The sequence below is a fragment of the Pogona vitticeps genome, chromosome 4 (assembly GCF_051106095.1).
Source record: "Pogona vitticeps strain Pit_001003342236 chromosome 4, PviZW2.1, whole genome shotgun sequence".
Taxonomy (NCBI): Eukaryota; Metazoa; Chordata; class Lepidosauria; order Squamata; family Agamidae; genus Pogona; species Pogona vitticeps.
The window spans coordinates 158,551,165-158,564,208 of record NC_135786.1 but is presented as its reverse complement, the minus strand read 5'-3'; the positions used below and the strand labels follow the sequence as shown (position 1 = coordinate 158,564,208).

Below are 13,044 nucleotides of genomic sequence, written 5' to 3'. Positions count from 1 at the left end.
GGTTTTCAATGCATTCCTATGGAAAAGTTTGCCTTGACTTACAAACTTTTTGACGTACAAACGCTGTCCCAAAACGGGTTAAGTTCTTAAATTGAGGTACCACTGTACAAATTATAATTTAAGGTCTTCAAATATCAGTGTTGCCTTGCACAGATGCAAGGATTAGGATTTAGTAAAACCACTGCTAGAGTGAGAACAAAATTTAGTAATGCAGCCACAAACAATCAAATATTTCCACTCTGATGAACTTGGTTCTTGGAAATATGAGACTTAGAGGCAGGCTCATGCTGTGGATCTACCCCAAAGTATTGGGGTAACATTTTAAACATGCAAATAGCAGGTTAGAATGAGGCAAGACTAGCTGTTAGTATTATCTAATTATATACTGAAATTTCTAACAGAAATTCATTTCTTTTTATTGCTAATTATTGCAGCAAAAGTTGTCATAGTTAGATAATGGAGTATGGCTACCAATATCAGCAAATGGTCAGTTAAAAGCATACTTTTGCCTCCTAAAGATAAATGTTCTATGTTAGTACACAGAAGAAACAGACAAATTATTATTATTCTAATAAGTATTCTAATCTTCCTTGAAGACCATTATTCTATGTTTTGGAATACTGAGAACCAATTAATAACATGGATCTGTTTATTTTTCAAGATAATTTTTTTTGTTGAGTAGTGGCTGAACGATCTTCAATATTGTAATACTCTGTAGTTTTCAATAACTTTAAAATCTCAATAATTCACAGAGAGAAATACTACTATGTAAAACAACTTTAAAAAATAAGTGGAGTGATAACAGATGCATATGTAGCCGCAGTTTCCATAAACACTAAGCAAGAAGTTATGTTCCACCCTCCCATCGAGAGGCACAGGGACGCTTGCTTATTATATGCTTGCTTCACGCTGAGCCGTTCTAAGCCATTGGTGTGGCACTGCAGGTGCCATACTTTCTCTGTCCCCACACATCTGAACTGGCACCCCCACTCACCAGCCGGTGCATGTAACTCATTTCCTCACCGTTGTGTGATCTTTCAGTTCCAGCAGGAGCACAGATTTCCCTTCTCCGCCTCCTCCAGCAGCTGGCCACTCACAGGCATGGCTACAGGAATCCCTGCCTCACTTCCTCATCTGAGTCTGCTTTGCCCTGAATTAGAAATGGGCACAAACTGGGAAACTGGTGGTTCCTGATGGTTCGTGGCTAACCATGAACCACCACAAACCCCTGGAAAAGCAATCCAGTCTCTTCCTCCGGGCCACCTGTTCCTGCCACCTCCATCTCTGCCATTGCAGATGCCATCCACAGAGGCAGCATCATCCAGCTGCCTCTGGAGAGACCCACAGCAGTGGAGATGGAGGAGGCAGAAGCAGGTTGGCAGAGGCAATGGGGCAGTGGGAAGGCAAGCATCCCTTTATGTCAGAGCAGATTAAAGCTGAAAGGAGGAAAAGTTCAGCATTCTGTTTTGCTCCAGCAAAATGGTACTGTATCTCCAAACTGGGTCATGAAACAAACCACAAACCAGCCCAGTTCATCAGGGTTTTTTTATTCGTTTCATGAACATCTCTACCCAGAACCTATTTTAATCACTTCAGAAACATAAAGAGGACATTTCCATACTAGACAAACTACTCACTTGACATAATCTCACCATGAACAAATCCAACATGCAGCAACAATCCACAGATTTTTAGACCGCCCTTACAAACCTGAATATATTAAACCATTTCCCTCTATTAGCATTTTCTGTATGGCCAAGCAAAACTTTTTTTTATCATGCCCACCGTACTTGTAAAAAATCCTGATCCTATATATATTATATGTAGGAATAATACAATAGCTGAACAATTAATGCTGTTCACTGAAAGGTGGCCAGTAAGTCAATATATTCTGTCTGTATCCATATCCAGCAAAATATGACACAAGGCTGTGCTGCAGTTCCAGAATATTACATATTTATAATGCTAATATACATTACAGATATTGTAGCAGCTCAAAATCTAGGAAAGACTGTAGTTACTAAACAAACCATATTTCTAGTATTTCATTTGAACTAGTAATTGATAACTTTTTCAACCATGGACACTAGCCAGTCAACTGGTTAAGAAAAATGTGATTTAGAATTTTAGATGACACACTGAGCAAATAAAGAAACCAGAAAATCCTCTATTGTGCCTTGCCCACAAATCCATTTGTGTGAATGGCATCATTTCTAGTTTCCAAAAATATCAGACACAGAAATGATAGTGATTCCCTCCTTTCTTGAGCACATAAAGCTGTAGTAACCTCAGGGAGCACAGCCAATCCCAAAATCATTCATTATAACCAGTCTGAAGGTTGTACAGAGTGTTATGATCAGATAGTCTTCACATGCACTTACAAACATATTTAAACATATTTATTAATGATACATATATGCCACTCCACAGAAATAACTCTCTCAACAGCTATATAACAGCAAATATAAAACTAACAATGGCTAATGGTGTTTTATTTATTGTTTATTTAATCTCATTTATATACAGTGGGGTCTCTACTTAAGAACTTAATCCGTATTGGAAGGTGGTTCTCAAGTGGAAAAGTTCTTATGTAGAATCTGCATTTCCCATAGGAATGCATTGAAAACCATTTAATCCGTATCTGCTCTTTTCCGTCCATAGAAACTAATGGGAAGCTGCTATTCCGCCTTCTACCACTAGAGGGGTTTTTTTTCTTTTTTTCCCCTTAGGTCAGGGAACAGTGTTAAAAGCACTTTTGACGAAGCTAATTTTGAAGCAATGGACTGAAAACCAATTAATCCGTTCTGGCTGTTTTTTTTATGTAGAGGTGTGTTCATACATTGAAGCATTAGTTCCCATAGGAACTAATGCAAAGCTGGTTAATACGTACTCTACCACTAGGGGGAGAACTTTTTTTTAACCTAAGATGACCTAAGGTTAAAAAAAGAGCAGGAAAGTTTTTTTTTCCTGTTCTTATCTGGATTTTTGTTCTCAAGTAGAAGCAAAATTTAGCAAATGGAGCTGTTCTTAAGTGGAATTGTTCTTAAGTAGGGACGTTCTTAAGTAGAGACCCCACTGTACTGCTTTTCTCAATTCCGGGACCAAACGCATGTAACCCAATGTTGCTTCCAACTTACGATGACTATAATTAGGTTTCTGAAGTATGTAAAAATTTAAAGGAAACGCTTACCTCCATGAATTTCCATAGGCAAGTATATTTGTACCCCAATGTCCAGAATACTACTCCTACACACTATCCGCTGCATCATACTGACTCTCTTCCTAAAGATGGCTAGTAGGAAGATACTTCCTCATAGACCTCAAGTGTGCAAGTTGATTGAAAATTGAGCTGAGTCTAACCAGGGTGCCTTATATAACAAGAGGAAACCTCAACTAGAAATGATGCCATTCACACAAATGGTAAGGTAAGAGATGGTAAAGGAAAATGCTGGGTTACCTCAGGTGTTGCCACAATGGCAGAAAACAATTTGCTTCATGGAACTGCTCTGTATACCCCAGTAGCCATAAAATTTTTAACAGTGGTAAGCATCCAAAATTTGCTTATTTACTGTGTACCACGGTTGAAAGTTCTGTAAGATCTTATTGTCTTTACTATTAATCCACAGGTCATTATTGTTGCACTATTAAATTTGTGTCACGGTAATTACTTGAATCTTAATGGCACATAATACCATAGTGTGGCACACCCATATATTATAGGTTTTTGCACGTTGTTTTGTATGACTAACCCCGAAGACTAATATGCAACTATATTATATTTATATATATATTATATAATATAAATAGGCATGTTTTTAAAAACTTGCCCATGGTGTAACACTTAATAATTTTTACACAACAATTTATCAGTTTGGCTTTGTTGGGATATACATTTGAGCCCGACAGTGGACTCACAGTTACTATTTTGATCAATTGAGGTTTAAATACTAGACAACTTCTGAAAAATGCACAAAACAGATTCAGCAAACCATTAATGAAACCGTATATTCCAGCCCAACACAATTACTGCATGTATTATGTGCCATTTCATAAAAATCAGACATCATAGGCATCCTTCAGTCTTGAGAGACTATGGTAACATGCTCTGAATCGAGGAGTGTCCTCTCCAGAGCATGAAGCCCGGGTAAGGTAATATGGAGGATAGGCTGTTACCCAAGCAGCAGATCCCCCCTCTCCACATTGCTGAAATGGTCCAATGGAAAGGCAAGAGCCAATACAACTGGTTCCAGCAATGTCGCAGGAGTTGGCAGAACGACACATGCTGCCTTCGGGACTCCAGCTCCGGATTTTGCCTCGAGGTTAACTCCTGAAGCCTTTTCCATGAGTGGATATAGCCACAAGGCAGTGGAGGTTTGAGATTGGAGTTTTCCTTCTCCTAGATGGGCTGCCTTCCATGGCTGACGAGCCCCACCTACCCGGTTTTCATAATATTATGGCACTAATTGGAACATAACATTCAATATGCCAGCAAGTTTGGAAAACTCAACAGTGGCCAGAGGACTGGAAAAGATCAGGCGACATCCCAATACCAAAGAAGGGCAGTGCCAAATAATGGTCCAACTACCATACAATTGCACTCATTTCACACGCTAGCAAGGTTATGCTCAAAATCCTACATGGTAAGCTTCAGCAGTACGTGGACCGAGAACTCCCAGAAGTACAAGCTGGATTCCGAAGGGGCAGAGGAACTAGAGACCAAATTGCTAACATGCGCTGGATTATGGAGAAAGCCAGAGAGTTCCAGAAAAATATCTACTTCTGCTTCTTTGACTATGCAAAAGCCTTTGAGTGTGTGGACTACAACAAACTATGGCAAGTCCTTAAAGAAATGGGAGTGCCTGACCACCTTATCTATCTCCTGAGAAACCTATATGTGGAACAAGAAGCAACAGTTAGAACTGGATATGGAACAACTGATTGGTTCAAAATTGGGAAAGGAGTATGACAAGGCTGTATATTGTCCCCCGGCTTGTTTAACTTATATGCAGAATACATCATGCAAAAGGCTGGACTGGAGAATCCCAAACTGGAATTAAGATTGCCGGAAGAAATATCAACAACCTCCGATATGCAGATGATACCACTCTGATGGCAGAAAGTGAGGAGGAACTAAACAACCTCATAATGAGGGTGAAAGAGGAGAGTGCAAAAAACGCTCTGAAACTCAACATCAAAAAAACTAAGATCATGGCCACTGGTCCCATCACCTCCTGAAAAATAGTAGGGGAAGATATGGAGGCAGTGACAGATTTTACTTTCTTGGGCTCCATGATCACTGCAGATGGAGACAGCAGCCACAAAATTAAAAGACGCCTGCTTCTTGGGAGGAAAGCGATGACAAACCTAGACAGCATCTTAAAAAGCAGAGACATCACACTGCCTAAATACAAACATGACTCTCACAAACGGTCTTTCAGTATTGCCACCTCACACAATGTCCGTAAAACAGTTTGAAAGCTACAGCCTTAACTCCCAAAATATTTGAGCATTTAAATAAAATGCAAAACAACTCATAATCACACATCTTCTCTGATGCAAATTCAGAAACACCATTCTTCCTTCAACAGGAAGACTTCTTCTAAAAAGAGCATTCTCGAATGTCACTGATTCATCACATTCATAGAAAATTGCTCAGATTTTTGGTTGATGTATCAACTTGGTTTTTGATTCCTTACTCGCCAAAAAAAAAAATTAAAGGCTTTAAGGTGAAATTAACTAAATCTACTGATGCCAATGTTGTCATCCTGTTCATGATGATGTAGAAAATAGGATATCTAATTTCATATACCTTGTATTGGTTGATTAGCACAAAAGTGGATAAATAGGGTAGGGCCCAGTTAATAAACTCCAGTCTCAAAAGCACTTGGTTGACCACTACTGGTAACAGAATTTTACAACAAATGAACCTGTCCAGGATCAACCAATACCAACCTTTTACATATGCAGGACATTCAAGGAGAAACTGCAACTCTCTAGTGCAGAGGTCCCCAACCCCTGGCCCAATGCTGGTCCATGGCCTGAGCCAGACCGGGCCACGGAGAGAGACCTCCCCCCACCCCTGCACGCACTCCCACACATACAGCCTGTTTGCACCTGCATGCAAGCAAGCACCTGCACGAGCACTGTGCCACCCTTTGCGCATGTGCACAAGTGCACACACATACCTTCACACATGAACATGAGCACAGGGGGTGCCCCGCCTTCCCCAGCTAGTCCACAGGGCTAAAAAGGTTGGGGACCGCTGCCCTAGTGCACTTCTACCCCATTGTCCCAAGCAAATGGCATACATTACCTATGCAACCGAAAACACTGCTGGATAAAATACAAACTGATCATGAGATTATGGTTTCCTTATCCTAACTTCACTCTTACTAGCTTTTACTTGCCCTCATTCTTCCTTTCTTCAATATGAACATTCCTTCCACCTTTACCATTAAAGCCATTTTACTAAGCTTGCCTCCTTGCCTTACATTATTCCCTTCCCACTCAATCTTCAGCATGCACAAACCTTTATGTTTTGTGCTGTATGATTGATTTCAAGACAGTCTCTTCCCCTGTCTATACTATTTTATCTCCTCACTCCTAATAGGTTATGAATTCTGCACAAAGTAGATGTTTCCTATTCTAATGACTGCAGTACAGCTATCCACTCTGACCTCCTTTTTTATGTGGCAGAAGAGCTTCATACTTAAATCTCAAGATCTCACACAGCAACTAAATTTATGTTGTTTCATTCACTAAATAAAACACAAAGATAACTGCTTCCCATAAACAATATAACCAAGCCAAAATCGCTTGCTGGTCTTAGAATCATACCACTAATAGCGTGGGCCAGAATCCTCTAAGTTATTTATGCCAGCCTAAGCATAATGGTGTAAATGCACCAGCAAATTGCAACTTAACAAATCACCACTTACATTCTTTGTTGCATTCCAAGTCACAACTGGCACACAATGAGGTGACTCATAAATTAGCACTAATTCACCATGGCAATTTATACTTTGCACTTATTCCACATTCTGGCTTCTGGTTTTTGTTTTTTTGTCTTGTATTTTAATTGCTTAGGTGTTATAGACCAAAAGACCCCACTTCTCCTTCCACATACCATCACCATTCTCAGTTCACTTGTGTCAAATCTAAGCAGCAAGGCTTGTTTCCTCTTCCTCAGAAAAAAATTCCAAAGTCTGATCATAATTTAGAAACAATTTGGCTTTCATTTGATTGTAAATATTGACACTTATCAGGGTTAACAGTTTTTAACACACATTTTATCTTGTATACTGTACTGATTTTTGTCAACTAATAAGTGCCCTGAGTCTAGCAGACATTGAAGAATAGGAGTATCTCCAAAACTGATCATCTGTGCTAACAATTAGGACAACTCCAATTACTCTAGCTACCCATTTTATGGATTAGAAGGTTAAGATTATAACCTATAATTTATTACTTAATGATACTTTAACCCCACCTTTCAATCCGACAGATTCCCAAGCAGGTTCCACATGTATCAACATACAAATGACAAATAAGAATACATTTCTAAAGAGACCAAAACTAACATACAATATGACTGAAATATTTCTGCTTAGCGTAGGATGTCACGACTAGAGTGGACCACAGAATCAATGGAGCTTACAAAGGAGTTAACTCATCAAATCCCTGCTGATTCAATCAGCCTTTTCTAGTTGTGACTTACTACAGTAAACAAGAAGATTTCAGTCAATATAAAACAACAAAACCAAATTTAAATCCAGTTAGACTGTAAGAAGTTCTGTTTTTTCTGAAAACTATTCATAGAAAAACACCTTGATATCTAAAAAAACTGAGACAAACATTTTCATCAGGTACACAAAACTCAGAAAGGCCAGAAAAATATCTCTGAGGAATGTATTCTTTAACAAGGGCAATGCAATATAAAAGACCCCATACCTGCCTGACACTGAAGTTATCTCTAAAGTCAAGACATATGATAAACAACAGATCATCTTTACAAGGGAGCAGGTATACTTTGGCACCACTCTTTTTTCTGATACTTCCCATCAACAGTCCAAATTCAAAACGCTGAATACAAACGGTAACAGAAATTCTGTTGCTTACTGTAATAAACTGCACTAGAGTAGGCTTTCTGAACCAATGGTGATTTGGCCACCTCCTCCATAAGTTTCATTAATTGAAATAGGCCTTGTTTAGTTGTGACTTACTACACTGAAGTTACAACTAGAGTAGGGCCATTTGAGTCAATGGAACTTATAGAAACATTAACTCACTAAAACACCATTAATTCAATGGGCCTACTCTAGTGCAATGTTTTCAATGGGCCTATTCCAGTGCTAAGTCACAGGGCTTCAGCCACTGAGTGCAGTACATTTAACTCCAAGTCAAATTTCAGATTTTTCTTACACTTACAAATTTCACACCATGAAAAACTAGTGATACTACTGATAAATAAGTCCTTATGTATAAATATAAATATCAAGAAGAAATAAAGAAGTTGTGCTCACAGACTTTAAGGATCATCCAGCTCTTCAAATGAATAGTTTGTAATTCCTGCAAAGCTTTTAGAAATGGGTTGTGGCAGATACCATTTTCTTAAACTGATATCTGCATTTTCACTTGAGCTTCTGTATTTTCCTTTGAACAAATTACATCAATCCCAAGAGAACTATATTCAAAGAGGATATATTTGATCCATAGCTTTTCCAAGGAAACTGTTATCCAGTAAAGCAGGTACTGTCTGTCAGCCAAGTTGTTTTCATCTGAGTTGTTGACAGCTCTCCCAAACAATACTTTCTTCAGAATTAAATAAAAATATTCCTTCTAAAAATTCAGTAATCCACAATTCTGAACTAAAAAGAATCAACTTTGTTTTTATTGAAGACAAATTTTCAATTTCAAGTTGTTGGTTTTTTCTCCAAACAAGACAAAGGACATGTGATTCCTTCCTATAAAAATATACATTAGTCAAGTTCCGCATTTCCTTTTGACAATTTCTTGTTCCAGACTATATCAAGTTGAAGAAATCCTTTAATCTTTAACATCATTTAAACCCAATATGGCACTGATCTCAAAGAGGAAGTCAACCAATGGCCAAGTTAGAAAGGATAAGCTAGCTATTTCATTTAGCACTGTACATCAACTAATCACTGCAGAATTCAACATGAAATCAGTCACTGTATCTGAAAAAGACATTTATCGCAGCTAAAGATTTCTATTCAGGTCATTACAGATATAATCAGATGCAATTCTCTCCATCTGAAACTTAGCATGAAGTATGATCAGGCAACTCTGGCATTTCTAAACACACCTTTTTTTTAAAAAAGAGTGTGAGCCTATTTATAAAAAGAAACTTAACTGCATAAGAATGTAGCATTTTATAAATGACAGAAAAACTTGCCTGTAAATGAAATTTCCATACCAATCTATAACCCATTCATGGACTTAGACCAGGAGAATACACATGTCTATCTGGTACTAAGTCCCACTGGGGACTTAAACATACTTAGGAGTACAGCCTTGGTAAGTATTTCAAGTCCAGATCAAGTGGTAAGCCCTTGCCATATACTTATAAATTTTTAGCCACGTTTGACATGGTTTGAAAAATGACAGTTCCCAAGGCCCAATGAAGAAAACCGAGTACCAGACATCTTTGACTCCCACAGCTGAATGCACCCCAATTCATTCCAAAGTGGATCCTAACTTTTGTTAGACTTGGGAATCCTCATTATTAGAAATTTGCCCGATTGCATTCTCAACAGGGAAATACTAAAACAAGTATGAAAGACAATTAAAGGTTCGAATAACTCTTATAGAACCTGGTTACAAGGGGGTTTTCTAAATGTGAGATTCCTTCAGTTTGGCTAACATTCTAAGCCAACATTTTCACATCCATTAACCAAATCAACCCATCTTTCCAACAGAAAACTTGTGATTGTGAGTTTACTATTGAAGCCTATTTACTCCAAAGAGAAACACATTGGGGACTGATTCCCTTTAGCTGGTTGTATTCCACATGTTCTCCATTCATAAGAAGTTTTTACTAGTGTCCTGACAAGCAATTAAGAGCATAAGCTTATGCAGGTTTACTCAAAAGGAAGTTCAATAGCTTTGAACTGCACTTGCTCTAAATGTGTTTAACATTATTGCCCAAATTTCATACTCTCATTTCTTATATCACAATGGTTCTAAGATTCTAGGTTGGAATGAAGAATACCATTTTAAAGTGAGCATGCACCCTCATAGTGTTTTAACCCTGGCATGAGAGAACTTTGCTTTCATGTGGAAGCACATGTTTACCAAAGGGATTAGAAAGCTTCCTAAATAAGTGATGCTGCGTGGCCCTTGACTAAAACATACCAACCAGGAAGTTGCATCCAAGAGAAATCCCAATGTCTCCAGACATTCAAAATATGAAACTGACACCAGAAGACCGGAAATTCAAAGCAAAAGTAGTCATCTCCTTCCCAAGGAAAGCTAACCATGCCTCCCACCTTTACCAGTGAGAAAGTTGGCTAATCTCTAAAACAGAGAAGTGAGGACGGTGACGTCTCAACACGGTGACTTTGAACCCCCCCCCTTCAACGAAACTTGCCATTTCTGCTAAAGAACGTGAAAAGCCGGGTCGGTTCTGAATGTTTAATGTTTTGCATCTAGGCGGGCTGCTTTCCTGCAACGAGAAGGTGTCAGTGTACTTCCGAAAGGCAACCTTAAGGAGAAAGGAAATCCTCCTTTCTTTCTTTCTTTCTTTTCCGCCCTCCCTACAGGGGGACATGGGCTTTTGCACACATTTTTGCAGACTACCAAGAAGAGCCCAATTTGTGTGCCAGAGAGTCTGGGCAAGTTGCGCCTGTCAGCCCTGCTGCTGCCCCACCACCATCCGACAACCCACCCCTTCCCTTCTCTCCTCGTGGCGAGGCTGGAGAGAGGGTAAGGGGTGGCTGTGGAGTTGCGGGGGGGGGGGAGAGAAGAGAGAGAAAAAACACAAGCCAATGGTAACACTTTGCTGTCTCCTCCTTTCAGTCATATTTCCGTCCTCCTCCAACGAAACTGGGGGAGGGCGAGGGAAAAGAGAGAGAGAGAGAGGCTAGCAATTTGGAAACACACACACACACAGAGGGAGGGCCCTGCCAAGAAAGCGGAGAAGCAAAATAAGAAGAAAAAAAGAAGGGAGCACAAGGTTTTTGAGCATTTACACAGAAAAAAGAGGAGGTTGGGGGTAGAGAGTAAGGGAGGCGGAGACGAGGAAGAGGAGGGGGGGAAAGCACTGGGGCTGTTACCTCGTAGAGTTCCTCGGAAGCCATGCTGAGGCGCCCGCCTGGCCGCCTGCCTCCCAAGGTGGAGTTGGGTGCTGGTTTGGAGCTACTTTTGTCTCAGTTGGCTGTCCGGGGTGGCCTCTCCTTTTCCTCCCACTCCTCCTCCTCCTCTTCCTCCTGCTGCTTCTTCTTCTCTCTGCCTCTGTGTGTGTGTCGTTCCACAGCGCTCCTCTCCCTCAAAATGTGCCCGTGTGGTGGTGCTTTGGTGGTGGTGGTGGTGGTCAGTCGCCGTCCTCCTCCTCCTCCTCCTCCTCCTCCGGTGGTGCTTGTGCGCAGACCAAGCTGCGCAACGGGGCTCGCTCGCTCACTCACACTCGCACTCACTCTCGCACACTTTTGCTCGCGAGGCGCGGGAGAGGGTGGGGGGAGGGAGGGAGAGAGGAGGAGGAGGAGGCAGCAGCTGCAGCGGCGACGACTCCCCGTACCCGCCACCGCAGCCGCCACTCGGCGTCCCCTCCACGTCCCTCGCTCGGGCGGCTGGCTGGGTCTCGCTCTAGGATCACTAATCGAGCGCTGAGAGAGCGCCACACCACTGGGCTCGAGCCTCGTCTACCGCCATCCTCCTCTTCCTCCTCCTCCTCCTCTTCCTCCTCCCCTTCTTTGATCGCCCATTGTCTCCCTCAGCTGAGCGGCGGCGGCGCGAGGGGGCGGCGAGGATTGGGCCAATGGCCGCTGGGAGGAAAGGGGAGGAGCGACGGGAGGGGAGGAGGAGGAGGAGGAGCCGCACGAGGGAGAAAGGGGTGATGGGGCTGGTGAGGGGGGCGGGAAGGGCAGGTCTGCCATATGCTTCGTTGGAGGACGTCCTCATGGTGGCAGCCATGAGGGGCTGGATCCTAGTTGTGGCAAGCCTGGGGGTTCCCCAAGCCCTCCACCACCACAGAGGCTGTGCTGAGGGGGCAAGAGGGTCTTCATCCCCCAGCCTCAAGAAAACAGGCATCATGTTCCCTCACCCACAAGTTAACCTCCTTCACCAAGTCACTTTGCACCACAGGCATCCCAGCCCTGATAGCCATTCCTCCACCAAGCTACCCTCTGCCCTCCTCATTTCCCATCTTCCTCTTCTTCTGTTCCTGCTCAACTTCTTTCTTACTTTCCAACCCCAGCCTTTGTCCTCTCTAGCCCTGCTCTGCTCTCTCATTCTCTCTGCCAACCTCTGATGACCTGGTTAAGCGATCTCTCTTAATCCTTTCTATCTACTCATTTGCCTATCCATTTTACATGGCAGATCTACTCATTTGCCTAGTCGCCTTATATTGCATTTCCATCTCTTTCTCCTGTCTTTCCTGATCCTTGCACATCTCTGCATTTTCAACCCATCAATAGTTGTCCACCACCATCTATGCATTTCATCCACCATCAGAGCCCTTTATCTATGACTTCTCTTGACCATGCATATGCTCTTACTACCTACTTGTATTTTGTTCATTTTTATTGTCATTCCAATCCACCTACAGTCTACCAACATGTGTATACATATTGCATTCCCACTTTCTATATATCCCATTATCTCCATGAGTTAATCAGACCAGCATTCCCCATCCATTATTTTCATCTCTTTTCATGTACTTCCATTTTTTCCTATTACCTATCAATTTCATAGTATATTTAGCCTATCTATTTTCTTTGTCTCACCATAGACACCATCTACTCATCACTATTTTCCTAATCTTTATTAATCTCCCCATGCTTCTTTATTTGTATCCTTTTTGCTGTG

The 13,044-nt window shown here is 41.3% G+C and overlaps 1 protein-coding gene across 1 annotated transcript in view; it reads right to left on the bottom strand.

Moving 5' to 3' along the window:
* The window catches only part of CDYL (chromodomain Y like), a 192,505-nt gene extending 180,889 nt beyond the window's left edge, over window positions 1-11,616 (bottom strand). Inside the window, exon 1 of the mRNA XM_020789833.3 lies at window positions 11,295-11,616. Within this exon, the coding sequence (XP_020645492.1) occupies window positions 11,295-11,318 (24 nt within the window). The 5' untranslated portion in view covers window positions 11,319-11,616. The remainder of the gene's footprint in view (window positions 1-11,294) is intronic.
* Between the last annotated feature and the right edge of the window lie 1,428 nt (window positions 11,617-13,044).